Source organism: Saccopteryx bilineata, chromosome 5 (assembly GCF_036850765.1).
Source record: "Saccopteryx bilineata isolate mSacBil1 chromosome 5, mSacBil1_pri_phased_curated, whole genome shotgun sequence".
Taxonomy (NCBI): Eukaryota; Metazoa; Chordata; class Mammalia; order Chiroptera; family Emballonuridae; genus Saccopteryx; species Saccopteryx bilineata.
Genome location: NC_089494.1, coordinates 198,733,044 through 198,753,540, shown reverse-complemented (window position 1 = coordinate 198,753,540; position 20,497 = coordinate 198,733,044). Strand labels below are relative to the sequence as shown.

General features: G+C 39.8%; 1 protein-coding gene across 2 annotated transcripts in view; it reads left to right on the top strand.

The window, feature by feature from the left end:
* CDS1 (CDP-diacylglycerol synthase 1) overlaps positions 1 to 20,238 on the top strand; it is a 69,456-nt gene extending 49,218 nt beyond the window's left edge. The window contains exons 6-14 of one of the 2 annotated variants that reach the window (XM_066233222.1): positions 1,285 to 1,343; positions 3,349 to 3,431; positions 4,947 to 5,034; positions 7,245 to 7,313; positions 10,424 to 10,576; positions 13,362 to 13,481; positions 15,446 to 15,549; positions 18,718 to 18,841; positions 19,585 to 20,238. In XM_066233222.1, coding sequence (XP_066089319.1) covers positions 1,285 to 1,343; positions 3,349 to 3,431; positions 4,947 to 5,034; positions 7,245 to 7,313; positions 10,424 to 10,576; positions 13,362 to 13,481; positions 15,446 to 15,549; positions 18,718 to 18,841; positions 19,585 to 19,629 — 845 coding nt within the window. In that variant the 3' untranslated portion in view covers positions 19,630 to 20,238. Of the gene's footprint in view, positions 1 to 1,284; positions 1,344 to 3,348; positions 3,432 to 4,946; positions 5,035 to 7,244; positions 7,314 to 10,423; positions 10,577 to 13,361; positions 13,482 to 15,445; positions 15,550 to 18,717 lie in introns of both variants that reach the window. The other variant, XM_066233223.1, reaches the window with a different exon arrangement.
* The last annotated feature ends 259 nt before the right edge of the window (positions 20,239 to 20,497 follow it).

Sequence of the window (20,497 nt, the reverse complement as noted above, 5' to 3'; positions counted from 1 at the left end):
GACATAATGGCTTTCACTTGTGCCTCTATTCAGAAAAATGTTTCTATATATTTTTTGGAGTTTAAACAGAGAGCTTACTCTGTAGGTGACAAGTAGGAGGTGAGGTAGGATCTGGGAGCCCTTATACTGTCTCTCTGCTTGTTACCACCCTTTACACTGATATTTCCAATCAGTCTTCAAAATACAGCTAAGGAGAACTGCTGTTTGGTTCATGGCTCTGGTAAGAGTAGTCAGAATTGCCTTAATAAGTATAACTTGCAGTGGTTTTAAACCGTTGGTTCGTGGATCAGTGCTGGTCTGCCAGTCTGAAATTTCCTGCCAGTCTGCAAAAGAATTAACCACTCTGATGTTGCATGAAGATTATAGAGTCTATAATCATTGGGTCTATAATCTTCATACAGCATCAGATGGTTAACTCTTTTATGGACTGGCACAAAATTTCTGGTAGACCAACAATTGAAAGCACTGATACATTGGAAAAAAAGTTTCATATTTGCTTCCCATTATTTTAGTATATGATATTAGATTTTACTTAATTGGGTAGAATTTTTATTTAGTAAAATTTCATCATAATAAATTTGTAGGATATAAACGAACACTAATGCTGTTTGTAAATCTTGATATTATTAAGAGTATATTTTACTATGATTATTATAATATGGATCTGAGAAATTTCAAGTCACTCTTAATCTGACTCTTGCTGATAATGGTTTATGGAAACACAGACTCTTAAGGGTCATTAGGATCTGAGGGTTTAACTGCTTTTTAGCCCTGTGATAATCAGTAAATTAATAAAGACCTTTGGGCATTTTTCTACAAAAAAAAGTATTTGTAAAATACTTAGACAAGAGCCTGGAACAAAGAAAGTATTCAATAGATCTTAGCTGCCATAATATTATTATTAATTTTTATATTATGCACAGATTGAAACATTCTGTACATATACTTGATAGATTGATATAGCAAATAAATTTTATTCAACTGAAATGCAAGATGTGTTTTCCTATATCCAAATATGACCAAGAGACTACTTCACTTAACTAATTCAGAAGATGTTTAGTGAATTTGTGCATTGGAATATATTAGGCATTTTGGAGACCACAAGATCATTTCCCTCAAGAAACTTTTACTTAAAATACTTAATATGAGCAGGAGAGATGCCATTATGAGTAGGTGGCTAGAGTATACCAGACTTGCTGTAGAAAATTGGCTCATTTGAACTCGGTGAATCTTATACGTTGTAACAAAATGCACAACAAACATATGGTTTTTGTTCTTGAGCAGGTTTCTGCATGTTTGTGCTGAGTCTGGTGAAGAAACATTATCGACTGCAGTTTTATATGGTATGTATCAATCATTATTCTGTAGTCACAATATATCACAGAAACCCTTATGTTTAATGTTTTTTTCTGTAGTGAGAAGATAAAATGTAATCTGCTAGTTGATGCCTAAACATGAGGGATATTTCAATTTTGAATGACTTTTAAATGCAAGAGGTTGAAGTTGAAATATTTTTGAGGATTTTAAAATTTGAAATGTTTTCAAAGTTTCCTAAAAACTTTTTCTTTGAATATTTTCAAAGCCTATAAAATTAAAACCAAGCATTTGGATTTCCCCGATTTGTAGAAATTTGAGGCATTTCCATAGATCCCTGAATGGTAAGTCTGGGAAGCACCTACCATAATTCTTCATGGAAAGTAACTGTTTGACTTGCTCTTAGTTGAGTATAAAGGAACAAAGCATGTATTTTCTTGGTAGTTATGGTTAGTCATAATACTGCACAATTCTTTTTGGCCTAAGGGATGTTATTCAGTTTACCACTGAACAGTGTTCAGTGTTTCAGGAAATTTATTGCTGTGTATGATGAACTTATTCCCTGAAAAGCAGCTAAAATGAAAAAATACAGCATTTAGATCTTGGAATTCCTGAGTTAGTATGGCTTGTTTTGGATTCGAGATATATATCTATGCTTTATGCTCTGTTTTTCTCCATAAGACTTCGTGCTCAGCATCAGGGCTGAGAAAATATTTCTTACATTTCTTCATTTCTGGGGATCTTGAGAAGAAAAGAGAAACTGTCAAAAAATCTGAAAAACATCAAGACAAATAGGATACAATAGGATCTCCTATGAAAATAGAGTTGGTGCCTATTGGAAAAAAATCATTTATGCATTTTTAAGCAACTAGGGTAAAAGAGAATTGGATCCTTTAAGCAGATAAAAAATAAAATAAGGACATACCAATATATTATTTGCTGAAGTAAAAAATGGGTTTATTATGAATAACTCAAAAATCTAAGAATTTTGAAGTCATTTTATAAATTTCAATAAAAATTAAGAGACAGTAGTACATGGACACATCAGCTTTTTTTTTCATTTCCCTTCTCCTCATATTGAGGATGCTGACGTCATCAAAGTGGCCATCTCTCAGGCTAGCTGGAATTGAAACACAGGTGTTTGAAAATTTGAAATTGATTACTGCCATTGAATAAAACTGTGAAGATTAGCATTCAAGTATGAAAAGATGGAATTTAAGGGCCATTGATCTCTGATGGTTTGAATCATTTGAATTTAGAAATAGTTTTAAATAGGAAAAAATTAGCATAATAAACTCTGAAGGAAAAATAGTTTAGCATTCTTAATAACTGCAGAATGTAGCCAGAGCAAAATGTTCCTCTCTAAATACCATAACAATACCATGTAGTTCTCATTTTATTTTTATTTATTTATTTATTTATTTAGAGAGAGAGAGACAAGGACAGACAGACAGGAAGGGAGAGAAATTAGAAGCATCAACTTGTAGTTGCGGTACTTAAGTTGTTCATTGATTACTTTCTCATATGCGCCTTGATGGGGGGAGGGGCTCCAGATGAGCCAGTGACCCCTTGCTCAAGCCAGTGACCTTTGGGTTCAAGCCAGTCTATGATCCTGGTGAGTCCACCGCACTCAAGCCAGATGAGCCTGCACTCAAGCTGGTGACATCGGGATTTTGAACCTGAGTCCTGAGCATCCCAGGTCGATGCTTTATCCATTGCGCCACCGCCTGGTCAGGCTATTTCTCATCATTTTTGATGATTCATGATGATTTATTTTTTATGTTTTTTTAAATCTCAGTACTATAAGCATTCTATTTGTATATAAATTAAGATTACCTTTTTAAATGTTTTCATGATGTTAAGGGTCCAGTGGTCACCAAAATGAATTTAATTTGCTAACTACATTTATTTTGTATGACTTTATCTTACAAAATTTAACCAAAAATCATGCTATGCGGTTAAAATTGCTCTTGCTTCCTGGGCTGCACTGATCTGTTGTGTTTACTAATTGTTGTGTTGTTGGGCTATTAACAGTTCGCATGGACTCATGTCACTTTACTGATAACAGTTACTCAGTCACATCTTGTCATCCAAAATCTGTTTGAAGGCATGATATGGTAAGGGGACGGAATTATGCTGCTTTATATTTATGTCATAGCATTTTTAAAGCTTTTTCACACTGAACAGTGTCTTACAGATTTCTACTAAAATGTATTATAATATTTGTTGTTACTCTATTCCATGAAATTACTTTACTGAGTTTTGTTTACTGTTTTAACACCTGAGGACAAATGCATTCTTAACTGGGAGTATTTCTTATTAAGGTTTCAAATGAAAGAAGTCCTTATAAAAGTTCCAAATAATTACATTTTCAGGTTTTACTATATTTTAATGACTTTTACAAATATAACTTTTTAAAGGAGCATATTATTTACATGGAATGTGAACAGAACATGAAAGTTTGCTTGCAAACAATGCGTTGGCAACACATTTTCTCTAGGTCCGTGATGGCGAGCCTTTTTATAAAAAGCGCCCACTTTTGCAGTGCTGGTCAACCTGGTCCCTCCCACCCACTAGTGGGCAGTCCAGCTTTCATGGTGGGTAGTAGCGGAGCAACCAAACAGCGCTGTGATTGGCCCACCATGAAAACTGGACTGCCCACTAGTGGGTGGGAGGGACCAGGTTGACCAGCACTGGAAAGTGGGCGGTTTTTATAAAGAGGTTTTCCATCACGGCTCTAGGTGAACGTTAGTAGGCTCTGTCCCACATGTACACAGGAGGAAGTGTCCAGATTTCAGAGGGGTGAGGTCACTTGCTATAGAGCAGAGGCTTGCAGATTCAGAAAGCATTTTTTGAAGTTAAATATTATAAAAATTATTAGTTAAAATTTAAGAGGGGAGAAAAATGATTTAAGACACCTGATCATATTTTCCCCACTTTAAAAAGAAACACTCATTAGTTAAAATCCTTTACAAGGTGTTTTGTAAAAATATTCCCTCAACAGCTTTGTGATTTTTTAGCTAAGGGGTTGGTGTGTGTGTGTGTACAATTAGAATCATTTTAAGATTGTCTTCAGTATACAAACTTTTAATTGATAGGGAAATTATGAGATTAGTAGGCTCTGTATAATTAGTAGGATTTAATGCAACTATATGAAAAGATAGAATTAAAATTGATAATTTTTTCTGAAAGAGAATTTGTATTAATCACTTGTAATAACTATATCAGATTATACTGTCTAAACCAAATGACTCATTTCCATTTTGAAAGACTGCTTTTTAAAAAATCTTTATACTATTATAATTTTTTCCTCATAAAATTGAAATTTGAAGGTCCATACCAATATAAATTGATTATTTAATATAAAAATTAAATTGATTATTTAATATCTTCCTTAGCAATATTCTCCTAAGTTTATTTATTTATAGATTTTGCTCTGCTTAATTGCTAAGTGGGAAAATTTGGTTGATATGTCAGGTTTCTAATAATGTTTTGGCAAGTGTTATGCTCTGAACTGGCTTGCAGTGTAATTCAGAGGATTATTAGAGTGGTTCATTATGAGTCATAGCTGTATAAATATTTATCACTTAATAATGTGAACTTTTTTCTGCTGACTTTTTTTTTTTTTAAAGGTTCCTTGTCCCAATATCAAGTGTTATCTGCAATGACATAACCGCTTACCTGTTTGGATTTTTTTTTGGGAGAACTCCATTAATTAAGGTAATTAAAAACCTTAGCACAGCCCTGGCCGGTTGGCTCAGCGGTAGAGCGTCGGCCTAGCGTGCGGAGGACCCGGGTTCGATTCCCGGCCAGGGCACACAGGAGAAACGCCCATTTGCTTCTCCACCCCTCCGCCGCGCCTTCCTCTCTGTCTCTCTCTTCCCCTCCCGCAGCCAAGGCTCCATTGGAGCAAAGATGGCCCAGGCGCTGGGGATGGCTCTGTGGCCTCCGCCCCAGGCGCTAGAGTGGCTCTGGTCGCAACATGGCGACGCCCAGGATGGGCAGAGCATCGCCCCCTGGTGGGCAGAGCGTCGCCCCATGGTGGGCGTGCCGGGTGGATCCCGGTCGGGCGCATGCGGGAGTCTGACTGTCTCTCCCTGTTTCCAGCTTCAGAAATATAAAAAAAAAAAAACAAACAAACAAACAAAAAAAAACCTTAGCACAAGCAAGCCATTCCCATAACTTTAAAGATTAGCCTGTGGAGGAAACTTCCAGCTTGGTACTGTTGTACATTCTTTGATTCTCAAGTTGCTTTGATTTCTCTTGGTTGCACTCAGCAGCCAGAATGTCGAGGCAGTGAGCCATGGTTCCCGGGGTGCTCGCTGTCTGGGTCCTGCGTTCAGTATTCTGCTGGCTCCACAGTAAGGGCTGGACACCGTTCGTTATCCTTTCTCCCTCGAAGGCTCATCTCATCTCTCTGCGGGTTTCTTCCCTGAGCTGTTGTGTAGTTCCCCTGTACTGCGCTCCCGGACAGCCCTGGAAACAGGCCTTTCCTTGACTGCTCTCTCTCAGCTGTCTCACCTATACCCTAACCTTTACCAAACTTTTGGAAAGTATACGTTATACCATCTTCCCATACTCATGTTTATTTGTAAGCCTTCTACACCCAGACTTTTTTTTTTTTTTAAATTTGAGGCCCTACAATAAACTGATAATACAAGTCATAAGGAAAGATTAAAATAATGGAAAGAAAGTACACGTGAGCAGACCATGGTATCTTGCCTCAGATTTGCTTCTTTTTACAGTCAGTGGAGGCAGAGGAGAAAGTGAATTCTGTTAAAAGTTCTCATTTTGGGGAAGAAAGAAACAAACCAGTTCTTTATGAAAAAGCCAGACCATGTCTTTTAAAATCCTTTCATAAATTCTTTCCCACATAGCAGCCCAGCACACGGCATCAGTCTGAGCCGTAGGGATACAAGCAAGCTATATATATATATATATATTTTTTTTTTTTTTTAAAGTTTCTAAAGCTGCTTCAGCACAAGAGGAAGTTATTAAGTATTCAAGGCTTCTGTACCCCTGAGAGTTTTGGGCTCAGGAAGCATTCTGAGAGGCTGTTATGGCTTTTGAAGACTCTCACTGCCTGATTTTGAACATTGATTTCCTAGTGTATTACCAGCTGGATTAATTACATAATATATTCAGATGTAGTTAAATTAGTTTACCTCTAAATCAATATGCTATGGATTAATTCAATTTGATAAGAGAACTTTAAATTAATCGGCAGGTACTTTTGAATTTGAGTCAACTCCTACTGCATGACAGTAATCCTCAATATCCTGGGAGAAGGTGTGTATCAGTCTACCCTACGGAAGAATGTCAGATTTGTCAAGAAACCATTTCTGCCAACCTTCTTAGCTTTGAGCTTTATGGACATCACAACATGAGGTCTACAGAGGCTCATGGAGCTTAGCTGTCACCCGCTTCTATTTGTAGAAACTTCCCTGGGGTATTTATCTGGTTTTAGCTTTAATCTGAAACAGTATCTATTCTTAGAAGCACAACCTTTTCCTTTTTCATGGAGACAGACACAGATCCTGACCAAAGTGAAAAGGGTATGGGGATACTTGGGGAGCAAATACTGCATCTGGGGCGTGGACCATTTTACCATTTCAGAAAGAGGTCCATTGTATGCCTGGCCTTTTGAGAACACGTGGTAACCTGTTGTGCTGCAATGTCCGCATTTAGTTACACTCGTTCTACTTTTGGCATATGTCAAATGTTTGAGGGCCTTAGGTGTTACATACCACTAGAGAAATTTGCACAAATAAATTAGGATCATGGAATAGGGGGAAAAGGGTTGGGAAGCCATCCCAAGAAGAAAAGGGAAGATGCACAAGGTACTGTGGGAATTCACTGAACAGCTTGCCTATGTATTGCGTGTTTTTTGAGTGCAGTAACTCTCTTTAATTTTATTTGGCCTTTTCTAGTTGTCTCCTAAAAAGACTTGGGAAGGATTTATCGGCGGTTTCTTTTCCACAGTCGTGTTTGGATTCATTGTGAGTTTTACTAAGATTTTTATCTTATTTATATTTTGAAAAATGGTAGCAAGTTTATCTATCTTAAACCTAAAAGAATTAAACCACAAAAGACTAATAATATATTTTCTGAAACCCACTAAACAGAGTCTATTCTGTACCCAGTGACTCTCGCATCCTGCCCTCGTGTCAGAACCACCTGGGAGCCTTATTCACAGTCCGTGTCCCCGAGTCTCCCCGGGCAGTCAGCTCGCCCGGTTGATTCTGCTGTCCGGCTCGGCCTTGAGACCTCTGCTGGGCTGTCTGCCGCGGTTTGGCAGTTTCCAGCAGCGGTTCTGCCTTGTGGGGGACAGGTGCTGGCGCAGGCGGTGCCCTAGGGTAACAGCAGAGAATACAGTGATGTGGAAGGGCTCTGCCTCCTTTGCACATGCTGCTACTTGGCTTATCAAGAGCTGACTCCTATGGGCCCACGTGCAGGACAAGTTTGTTAAAAATAATTGATACTTATTTTAGGCCCTGGCCAGTTGGCTCAGTGGTAGAGTGTCGGCCTGGCGTGCAGAAGTCCCAGGTTTGATTCCTGGCCAGGGCACACAAGAGAAGCGCCAATCTGCTTCTCCACCCCTCCCCCTCTCCTTCCTCTCTGTCTCTCTCTTCCCCTCCCGCAGCCAAGGCTCCATTGGAGCAAAGATGGCCCAGGCGCTGGGGATGGCTCCTTGGCCTCTGCCCCAGGCGCTAGAGTGGCTCTGGTCATGACAGAGCGACGCCCCCTGGTGGGCGTGCCGGGTGGATCCCGGTCAGGCACATGCGGGGGTCTGTCTGACTGTCTCTCCCCGTTTCCAGCTTCAGAAAAATAAAAAAAAATAAAATAAATAAAAAAAAAGCAATCAATGAACAACTAAGGAGTCGAAACGCGCAATGAAAAACTAATGATTGATGCTTCTCATCTCTCCGTTCCTGTCTGTCCCTGTCTATCCCTCTCTCTGACTCTCTCTGTAAAAAATAATTGATATTTATTTTAGCCATGAATAGTGAGTCTTGTTAATGTTTTAAAAATTAGTTTACAGTTATGGAATTTAGATTTTTATTAAAAGGTATCTCATAAGAATCAATAAGGATACAGCCAAATGGTTGGATACAAAATAAATATATTTCAAAAATTACTGTTAGAAAGTTTAAATTAAAAAAAAAAAGTACTTTATTGATTTTAGAGGGGGAGGAAGGCAGAGGGAGAGACAGGAACATCAATCTGTTTCTGTATGTGGCCCAACCACAAAGGACAGAACCTGCGGCCTCTGCACACCCAGACAATGCTTTAAAACCAACTGAGCTAGCCGGTCAGGGCAGAAAGCTTAAACTTTTCAGAGTGTAGTCCCTGACTACACAGCCAAATACAGAATGACAAGAGACAACAAGGATCTTTGAGAAGAAGCACATATGCAAATAAATGACAAAATATCAGGCTCCTGGATGGGAAAACCATCATAATTCCTCTCTTGTAGTTCATTCTTAGTGAAAATTCCAATAGGATCCGATACAATTAATCCAATCAGCATTTATGTTGTAGATTGTTGATGAGATAATAATTTATGAATAGAATAATAAAAAGGCATCTGATCCTGTCCAGTGTTTATGCATTACAAAGCAGGGATAATTAGAACATTATTAACTTAAATAATAATACAAGAATTTGGTATTATTAAAAACCAATTTAGTAATACTACAAGAATAGCCATATACGCCCTGGCGGGATAGCTCAGGTGGTTAGAGCGTTGCCCCGAAGCGCAGAGGGTGCCGGTTAGCTCCCTGGTCAGGGCACACATGGGAACAGACGTTCCTGTCTCTCTCCTGCTTTCTCCTTTCCTCTCTCTAAAATCAATAAAAAATAAACACTAAAAAAAAAAAAAGAATAGTCATACCATTGAAAGAAAATAAACAGCTACCCTGTAAGAATGTAATGCATGACAAAAATAATGAGGAGATACATTATGTTTTTATAAATGATTTTGAGGAAACAGGGTAGAAGCAAAATTAGTTTATTACCATTCCTGGTGTCGGCATGCACTTCTGTTCACCGTCCTGGAGCAATATAATGGGCTGAATAGCTGCAGAAGAAGAAGGAAGAAACTGTTGCCTAACACTTTGTTTTATGTGTCTCTTCCATGGCTGAGAACAGCTGTATTAAAAATTGCAGGGATGGCCCTGGCCGGTTGGCTCAGCGGTAGAGCGTCGGCCTGGCATGCGGGGGACCTGGGTTCGATTCCCAGCCAGGGCACATAGGAGAAGCGCCCATCTGCTTCTCCACCCCTCCCCCTCTCCTTCCTCTCTGTCTCTCTCTTCCCCTCCCGCAGCCGAGGCTCCTTTGGAGGAAAGATGGCCCGGGCACTGGGGATGGCTCCTTGGCCTCTGCCCCAGGCGCTAGAGTGGCTCTGGTCGCGGCAGAGCGACGCCACGGAGGGGCAGAGCATTGCCCCCTGGTGGGCAGAGCATCGCCCCTGGTGGGTGTGCCGGGTGGATCCCGGTCAGGCGCATGTGGGAGTCTGTGTGACTGTCTCTCCCCGTTTCCAGCTTCAGAAAAATACAAAAAAAAAAAAAAAAATTGCAGGGATGTGGTCAGGGGAAGAACAGTTTAGTCAAAATTTTCTAGGTTGGTTAAGAAAAATGGTGTTTTTCATCTGTACTTTTTTTTTTCATTTTAAACCACTGGCTATTTACTAATTGATGAAAAGAATATAACATTTATGCCAAGAACTTCAGTCCTGTACTCTCCCATATCTTAATAATTGTCAGCTTTTGCTAACATTAATTATGTGTACTTTAGAAAAGTAAAACCTTCTTGTAATGCTTGTTTGAATGTTTAAACCGGCTTCTTTCTCCCTTTCCCCTTCCCTCTTTTTATTGTGGTCATAGAGAGATAATCTTGGTGATTTCCAAAATGCCTTTGGTTTTCCAATGGCTTTTCAAAGTCCTTTATTAAGTCAGTTATGACCGTCGGACTTTGAGAATACACAGCAGATTGTGAGTGCACAGAAACTCTAGCCTTCTATTTCTGGTCTTTGTGTTGACGTCAAACACACACAACACAGATGCAATTTTTCATTTAGTGTTTCATGAACTCTTGTTTTGTTACTCAGGCTGCCTATGTGTTATCTAAATACCAGTACTTCGTCTGCCCAGTGGAATACCGAAGCGATGTGAACTCCTTTGTCACAGAATGTGAACCTTCTGAACTCTTCCAGCTTCATGATTACTCACTTCCTCCCCTTCTAAAAGGAGCGTTGGGACAGGTAAGGTAAATATGGGTAAGGCTTCTCTAGCCCAAAGATTAAGATTTTTATAAGACATTGGTTTCTGTAAAATTTTTAATTCTATTATACAGAAGTGATTTCACTGTCTGCTTGGCATCAATAATATATTCTAGCTCTTTTTAATTTTCCTTTCTTGAACATAAAATGAATATTACTATCATAAACCTATTGTTTATTAGGAATTTATTTGCTCAATGGTTTGAATACTGATGATAATTTGTCTTGTATTTCTTTTGAAAATATTTAAATATAGTCCTTAGATTTCTACAAATTGATGAGTTGCAGTAAGTTTCATATATAATGGGCATAAATTGACTCTATTTAAAAATTAAAAATTCACCAGCTTGGCCCTGGCAGGTTGGCTCAGTGGTAGAGCATTGGCCTGGTGTGTGGATGTCCTGGGTTCAATTCCTAGTCAGGGCACACAGGAGAAGTGCCCATCTGCTTCTCCATCCCTCCTCCCCTTGCTTCTCTCTCTCTTTCTCTCTCTTCTCTTCCCCTCCTGCAGCCATGGCTCGATTAGAGGGAGCTGGCTCTGGACGCTAAGGATGGCTCCATGGCCTCCACTCCAGGCACTAAAAAATGGATCCAGTTGCAATAGGGCAAGGGCCCCAGATGGGCAGAGCATCGCTCCCTAGTGGGCTTGCTGGATGGATCCTGGTTGGGGTGCATGTGGGAGTCTGTCTCTGCCTCCCCTCCTCTAACTGAATTTAAAAAAAAGAAAGAGAGGGAGGGAGGGAGGGAGGGAAAGAAAGAAAAGGAAGGGAGGGAGGGAGGGAGGGAGGGAGGGAGGGAGGGAGGGAGGGAGGGAGGGAAAGAAACAAACATTGATTTACCAGCTCAAAGATTCCTTGATTTTTTTTTTTTCAGGAGACCATTACTAGTACAGAAAGCCACTGCTTCTAAAAATCAGTTTCCCTCCCAAAAGTACACGTGGTCATTAGAGGCAATGTTGAGGTCTTATGCTAAAGGATGTGCACATGCTATACATAGAGCCCCGCTGATGTGTGCTGTTGGCACTGGTGGGTCGTACTTAAAATGGGGAATCAAATCATTCTCTGTCTACACATGTGTACATGTGTGCATCTAAACCGTTGTAAAAGTCCATAATTTTTTTATTTTTATTTTTTGTATTTTTCTGAAGCTGGAAACGGGGAGAGACAGTCAGACAGACTCTCGCATGTGCCCGACCGGGATCCACCCGGCACGCCCACCAGGGGCGAAGCTCTGCCCACCAGGGGGCGATGCTCTGCCCCTCCAGGGCATCGCTCTGCCACCACCAGAGCCACTCTAGCCACCAGAGCCACTCTAGCGCCTGGGGCAGAGGCCAAGGAGCCATCCCCAGCGCCCGGGCCATCTTTGCTCCAATGGAGCCTTGGCTGCAGGAGGGGAAGAGAGAGACAGAGAGGAAGGAGAAGGGGAGGGGTGGAGAAGCAGATTGGCACCTCTCCTGTGTGCCCTGGCCGGGAATCGAACCCAGGACTTCTGCACGCCAGGCCAACCCTCTACCACTGAGCCAACCGGCCAGGGCCGTAAATGTCCATAACTTTTAATATTTATTTATTTATTTATTTTTTACAGAGACAGAGAGTGAGTCAGAGAGAAGGATGGACAGGGACAGACAGACAGGAACAGAGAGAGAGAGATGAGAAGCATAAATCATTAGTTTTTCATTGCAGGTTGCAACACCTTAGTTGTTCATTGATTGCTTTCTCACATGTGCCTTGACTGCGGGCCTTCAGCAGACCGAGCAACCCCTTGCTGGAGCCAGTGACCTTGGGTCCAAGCTGGTGAGCCTTGCTCAAACCAGCTGGCGAGCTTGGGGTCTCGAACCTGGGTCCTTCTGCATCCCAGTCCAATGCTCTATCCACAGTGCCACTGCCTGGTCTGGCAATGTCCATAACTTTTGAGAAGAGGTTAACCGATAAATTATTTCTCTCCTTGAGTGCTCAACACATGGATTCCAAGAATTTTTTCAACATCCATTCCATCTGTTATCTGCTGTAAAACTTTTTTACTGTTGATCTTTGATTAGAAGCAATTCCATTGCTTTGAAAACAGGTCCAAAGATTGGTGCTTGCAATAATGGTTGTTAAGCCACACCCACTGTGCACTGTGTACAGTTTGCAGTTTCGGTTTATTTGAAGTGGAGCAAGAAAAAAATAATAAAGTGGAGTGAGAACTAAGAACTTACAAAACAGTTTTCAAGAATTCTGTTTGTATGATCTTTGCAAACTTTATAATTGTCTTGCTGATGCACATTTTGGTACACTTTTTAAAGCAACTTATTTTTATGTGTTTCTGTAACATTTAATTTAGTATGCAGGGAAAAACCAACTTTCCTCTCACTTGGTCATATAAAATAAAATGAAATAGAATACAAAATTTAAATGCATTATATAATAACAAAAACAAAGTACTACTGGTAAAAACAAATTCCAAAATTAACTGATTCTTGGTAAGTTGACAACTCAAGTGTTGTAGAAATCTCTAGATGAACTAGTAAGCAGCTCATCAGCTGCAAGATTTCAGTGTGCCACGTGCTGTCAGTATGCATACAGAAAAAATAGAGTGCTGGCTTAATCAAGGATAGTAATGAGAGCTTATATTATTCTGCCACAATCCGGAAAGTTTGTGGAATGAACAGAAATGGGGTGTATGCTCTGACTGACTGTTTCTGTCATGATTTTTAGTTGAGGTGGCATGCTCAAATCTAATCCTAATGCACTCCGCCTCAACCCCTCCCTCTGGTTTCCCTCTCTAGGAAACAGTGAGTTTGTATCCTTTCCAGATCCACAGCATTGCTCTCTCAACATTCGCATCTTTGATTGGCCCGTTTGGAGGTTTTTTTGCCAGCGGATTTAAAAGAGCTTTCAAAATCAAGGTGTGTGTTGAGGTTCTTTGTTACATTATTAGAGAAAATAATTAAAGAATGTAATATAGTTGGAATTTGGTTCTCTAGTGCTCTCACACATATTAAGCCCCCTGTCCCCCCCCCCCCCAGGCAAAAAACGATTGCTTTCAGCCTCAGAGAAATGTTTCCTGGTTGATTTGAGTGTATTCTTTCTTATTAGGTTTTAATCAAGACATGTCATGTCAGCTTCTTTTGTAGAAATGGCATGTGTTACTTAATGTTGGGACAAGCATAGAATTTGATCCTTCAAGTGCTCACTCAAGAATGCAGCCATGAGTGGTTTGAAGATTAGTGTCTTGCTGGTCTTTTTTCAAGGGATGGACAGGGGAGCCTTTGACTCTGTAAACCATCCATTCTGCTAGATAAGGGGTCAGCACACTTCTTCTGTAAAATCATATGTTTATTACTCATATCCTAACTGCTCAGCTCTGAATTCTGCCAGTGTCCTGTGAAGGTCCCGAGGACAGTATGTCAATGGAGTGGGGATTCTATTTATTTTGTAAAGGAAGTTCAACTTTATTTAGAAAAACAGGCAGCCAGCTGGATTTGTTCTGTGGGACATAGTTTGCTGATCCCCGTCTCAGATCCTTAAAATTATCTGTATGTTTTAAATGAGATTCTCATAAAGTGACATATATTTGCCCTATTATCTTAGCTCACCTCACATGGCTTCACTAAGTTAAGACTGAATGTTGTGCCATTAGAGGTGGGAGAGGGCAGGAGGTGTTCATTTGAGCAGGGATCTGAGAAAGGAGGAGAGTAAGTCCTGCAGAGAAACCTGAGGAGAGTTCCAGCGAGTGTAAAGGAGTGCAAGAACTTAGCCTGACTGAAGGGGAGCAAGAGCAGTGTGGCCGGTCAGTCTGCAGAGGCTGGGGGGCCAGGTCACGTAGGGCCCCAGAAGCCAGAGAAATAAACGAACTCCAGGAGGACTTGCAGTGGGGCAGACAGTATGTGAAGTGGGATGCAGTACATGAAAGTGTATAAGATGTTCCCGTTCTCAACATGCTCAGCACACACACACGCCCACAGAGCGCCACAGCGAAAGCCGACAGCTGTCAGGGCTGCACACAGCAGAGCGGAACTGGGTTACCATGGCGCTCTTGCGCTTTGGGTAGCGGGGAAGAGAAAGCAGGCAATTTGTTGGCACAGATTAACCAAGAATTTCTTTGCAATAATTGTTTTTAACAGAAAAGTGTTATATTTGGAATGGTATTTTCTTTAATAGTCTCCAGTCCAAGGTTTCCTGTGGAATAGTGAGATTTTTTTTTTTTTTTGCATGTCTGAAATGAAGGTGTGACTGCTGTTGCATTTCCAGTGTTTTCAGTTGCCCGGGGAAACTAGAAGAAGAGTTGGTCATCGCTGTTTCCTGGGCACTGAAAAATGGGGCTCTATCCGTGCATTTGCAGAGGCTTGCTAACCATTCCTTCAATCTAATGGATTCATGTGTCCCAAACGACCTGGCTATTTTTATTTTCTATAAAAAAGAAGAAATATTTATCATCGCAGTAAAATGTTAATTTCAGAATAAGAACTATTAGGATAAATATGAGTTAGAGCCAGACACATACCTGTCAACAACACTCAAATAGCTTCCCAAACAGTTTCTGCTCAAACAGGAAAGTAGGCTGTAAAAATATTAGGGTAGTCATACCCGATAGTGCTTTCAATTTAGAAAGTTTTGTTAACTAAAAAAATGTAGTGCTAGATTTTTTTAAAATATGATTCATGTTATTTGCATGTTGCTGGTCAGTTCAGTAATCTATTATAGGAACATATTCAAAAAATGTGGTATGTTGGTATTTAGTGGGAAAATCCAATAGTAAAGTGTTTTCTTTAGTTAGGGTCCATGATGCCAGAGACATTTTCAGATAGGAATTTTTATAGCAAATTCATTTTTTTTGAAAATTTGGTAATATGTTGGTTTGTTTCTAAAGGATTTTGCCAACACCATTCCTGGACATGGCGGAATAATGGACAGATTTGATTGTCAGTATTTGATGGCAACATTTGTGCATGTCTACATCACAAGCTTTATAAGGTACTTTTAGATTTAAAAATATTTTAATACTTGCTGTCTTGAAGTACACTGGTCCCTCGTTTATTGCAGGGGTTAGGTTCCAGAACCCCCCACGATAGGCGAAAATCCGCGAAGTAGCAACCTTATATTTTATTATTTATGTATATTTTAAGGCTTTATAAACCTTCCCCACACTCTTATAAACCCTTCCCACACTGTTATTAACCTTTCCACACTTGTTTTACTTATTTTATCACAAAAATAATTAAAATAATTTATATATAAAAATACCTATGCACCGCAAAATCCTGTAATATAGCGAAAAATCCGCGATACAAAATTGGATATACATATACAATTTTAAAGTTCGTGATACAGTGAGACCGCGAAAAGTGAGCCGCCGTGTGGCGAGGGATGACTGTGCTCTTTTTCACTGCATTAGTTTGAAGGAGTTGCTCTTTCTGTCTGCAGCCTTTTTCTGGAGTAGCCTCATTAGTTTATTTCCTTAATCTTTTCAAAAAAATCAAATCCTGGCATTGTTAACTTTACTGTATATTTGTTTTCTGTCTCACTGATGTCCATTCTCATCTTTTTATTCCCTCATCTTTCTTTAGGTTCAGTTTGCCATTCATTCTGACCTTCTTGAGATAAAGCTTGCATTATTGATTTTCAGCCTTCTTGTCTAATATGTTCACCTCAGACTATAAATTTCCTCTTAAGTACTGCTTTATTCTCATCATTCATGTTGTACTTGTGTTTTCATTGCTTTGTTACAAATATTTTCTGATTTTCAGTATCGCCTCTTCTTTGACACGTGGATTATTTAGAAGTATATGGATTGTTTCCAAACAAATGGAGGTTTTCTCATTCTTCCTTTATTGATTTTTGCCTTAATTCCACTATGGTCAGACAACATACTCCTTATGATCTCACAATTTAGCATTGGTTGAGACGTGCTTTATGCCTCGGTATATTGTCTATTCAGGTACACGTTCCAGGTGCACACAAAACGAATGTGCACTCTGCACTGCCTGGTGGACATGGTATATATGTCTGCTGGGTGAAGTTTAGCTGATTCTGTTTTTTTCTACCTCCTTATTCTGTCAGTTACAAAGAGAGAGCTTTGTCAAAATCTTACACTATGATTGTAAATTCACCTGTTCCTATTTTTATCGGTTGTATCTGTATGTGTGTCGAGGTTGTGTTAAGTATATACACATTTAGGCCTGTCATATCTCCCTGTTGAATCACTCCTAATGTCATCATATAGTGTCCTCCATCTTTATTTGGATATGAGAATAGCTGCATCAACCTTCCTTTGGTTAGTCTTGCACAGTATTTTTTTTTTGTCCATGCTTTTATTTTTAGCATTTCTTGATCTTTATGTTGAAAGTGTTTTTCTTTTCTAACAAGCATATAGCTAGATTTTGTTATTTTTATAACACGGTTGATAGTGTTTGTCTTTTTATTTGGAGTGTTCAATCTATTTGTGACTGACTGCTATATTTGAGTATTAGGAATTCATGGGCAAGCCCTCAGAGCTCTTTATTTTCAGCAGATGGCATCTTTTAGGGCATGAACTCATACTTTCTCTTTCTTTTTTTGAATCTGCTTTTCTCCCAGTAGAGAGAAGTCATGCTGAGCCATGTTGTCCGCCATTGGAAAGCAAATATTTAGACTGTCAGAAATCCAGTGCTCGAGCCAGGATGCAGCTCACTGGGTGCACCTGCTGACAGCTTGCCTTTTAGCTGAACTTGCTAGAAAAGCCTTCCTTTGCTCTGTGGGCCACTACTCTGGGATTAGAAGTTGCTGAATATTTTGATGAAATATAAAACAAGCTGTGTCCTGGCTGAGTAGACTGTGACCATGAGAGACATATGGCTCTAGTGTTTAGGCTTTTGCATGAAGTTGACCCATGGGATGGCCAAATCTGAGTACTGTGCAGTTTTTAAATCCAGAGTTTTCAGTGTGAGGTCACTATAGAGCAGACATTTCTTTGTTGTTGGGGCTTCTACTTCTTATATTTCCATTTTAACTGAACTATCCTTATAAGTCATAAAGTCATATAAATGTCTTTCTCTGTACCATTCTCCATATATTATGTTTTTTCCCATTGGATTTTACTAACTGCCCTTCACAAAAAAGTGACCATAGAAGTTATGGTCAGTAATGAACCACCGAAATTATTTTATTCAAGTGGACCATAGAAATTTTAAAGAGCAGTACATATACATTAAAATCTGAATTAGGTTCATGCTGACAAAATAGCACTTGAGACGATCACAGAGGTGATCTCCAGGTTATAAATGGGTTGAGTTCCAGAGCCCAGGGGGTGGGAAACTATAGCCCCCCTGACTGTAATAGGATCACAGCAAAGAACGGTGTGAGGGAGGGAGGAGCCCTGTTCTGGAACTGGGACCCAGTGAGAGCTGTGGAGGAGAGGCCCCTTGGCTGACTGTGAAGGGCTTCATGCTTCCTGCCTCAGCTACTTCAGTTCAGCCTGGGCTCACTCCTCCTCTCGGGGACTGCTGGGGCAGGGGACTGAGGGACGGGGCTCTCCTCCTCCTCCTCTCAACTAGAGCAGATCGCTTTTGTTTCTCATGCTGAGATTTCCCTAAGGTTTTCTTTGAACAAAGGCTTTGGCACCTTTTGTGGATGCTGGCTAGGAATTCAGTGCTAGGCTCAGAACCTTTCTGCCCCGTCTCTTGGACATTTATAGTTCCCTGGGGTATTTCTTCAGCAAAATGCCTTCCTTCGTCTTTGAAGTTAAAAAGCGAAAGAATATTTTCATATTCTTACCCACCAGGAATCTTGTTCCTTTCCTTACGGGACATTTTTTATGTCATGTTGTCTCAGTTCTGTCCCCATCTCTAACTCAGGTTGTCCTGAGAATTTTCGTAGAGCTCAGATCTGCACTCCCTCTGTTGCTTAGTATTATTCCTGGGTTTTGTGTAAATGCATTCTTATCACATCTAGACTGTATGCCTCTCAACAGAGAAGTGTTTGGGCATCTTTTCCTACTATTAACACTAACATTGGGCATTACAGTGAGCTCTGATCAAAAGCTATTTCAATTCTGTAGAGACTGTTACTCCACACTTAAATGCAGGGTTTACTTTAAATTGTGGGTATATGCTTCCTTTGGCTTTCCTAAAATAGCATGAACTTTCTTTTCTGCTTTGTTTTCAGGGGTCCAAATCCAAGCAAAGTGCTACAGCAGTTGTTGGTGCTTCAACCAGAACAGCAGTTAAATATATATAAAACCCTGAAGTCTCATCTTATTGAGAAAGGAGTCCTACAGCCCACCTTGAAGGTATAACTGGATCTAGAGAGGGAAAGACTGAACTGACAATAAGGAATTCTATAAAAATGCACTGACAGATAAAATTTTGTAAATGTACAGAAAATGGTTGAAAATGCAATAGATTGAAGATTTACAGACAGAATGTTTCTTCTCTGAAATTACTGTGAATATTTAACAAACTTACTTGACCTAAATTATGAAATACCTAGCCAATCATCAAAATATCCTGTACTTTTTCTAAAGTGTATTTTCTGATGTTAACTTCCTTTCACTTACTTGCCATTTTCATAATTTAAAAGACTTGTTTTAAAGAGTCAAATGCTATAAAATGAGTACATTGAAGATGTCTTAAGATTGCACTTGGCAGTGTACCCTTTGCACAAATATTTACTTTTACATTTGGAGTGGCTCTCAATTTTAGCAAAATGTTTTATGTAAGGCACAACAGGAAGTTAGTCTCCTGCACTTCCTCCTCTTTTAGTCTGAAGTGTTTTCTGAAGGGCTGAGTTGGATCCAAAAAAAAAAAGGATTGTCTACTTTTCAAAGTAAGTAAGTAATCATTTGCCAGGGGAAAACATTCCACTTTAGGTAGGTTTGAAATTCAAGAGAGGGAGGCTGAAGTTTCTCTTTATTGGCTGACATCAAAGTCCTTCTTATAAAGTTGTTTTGAAAAACATAATGTCACAAAAACTTTTCAAGGGAAACAAAGGAGAATTCTGCTATGAAGAATATAATGTATGCATCCTACACAGGTCATCAACAGGCAGCAAAGCTCAGGAGACAACATAAGACAATGACATACGGCGCAGGCCACCTCTCGGTCAAGTTCTCTGCTTTTCCTTCTTTTCCTGTGAGCTGGTTTTTTAAGTTCTGTGGCCACAAGCACAAAAGATCAATATATAGACTAGTGAGTAGGGGTTGCGGCGGAAGCTGAACGGAGTGACCCATCTCTGGATGAGGCTCTGCATGTCTGCGTCCTGAAAGCTTCCCTCCCATGTCCTGTGCTGTCCACTGGATACTCACCTGGCAAGAAGGAAGATCTTTCTAGAGACCTAGTCCCAGACTAACTCCATGGTAGCACCTAATCTCTGTCCCATCCCTCTGTCACATCATGTCACAAAACCTGAAGACATCAGCTGATATGCTTCTTCCAAGAATGAAAACCAAGCAGAAGTGATTCTCACCAAGAGCAAAAAGCACACGAATGCCAAACCTCTCTCTGGTGGACTGGACACGTAACCAGATGAGGACAAGTTTCTCATCGGTGAATGTAAATAAGCTAATGTTGCTGTGTGCTATTTACAACCATATTTATTATATTGAAGAGTAAGCAATAAACCTTTGAAAATTGCCTATTGCTCCCTGGCTAAATGTTCAGAGAAGAGAAATAAATATATTTTAAAGAATGTTTTACTAATGAAAAGAGTAAATATTTTTGTTTAAATCAGAAAGTAATTTCAATTATTTTATATTTCTGTTTTACTGCTATCCCTACAATCAAAGATTGTAGCTATGCCTGGGTTCCACTGTAGATATTCTCGGGATGTAATTTATAACTAGCTGCTTTATCACGGGCACTACACGATTATAGTAGAACTCGGAACCAAGAGTCTAATTTTTCTTGTTTTGGCTTACATTCAGTGATTCATCACAACCAGATTGATT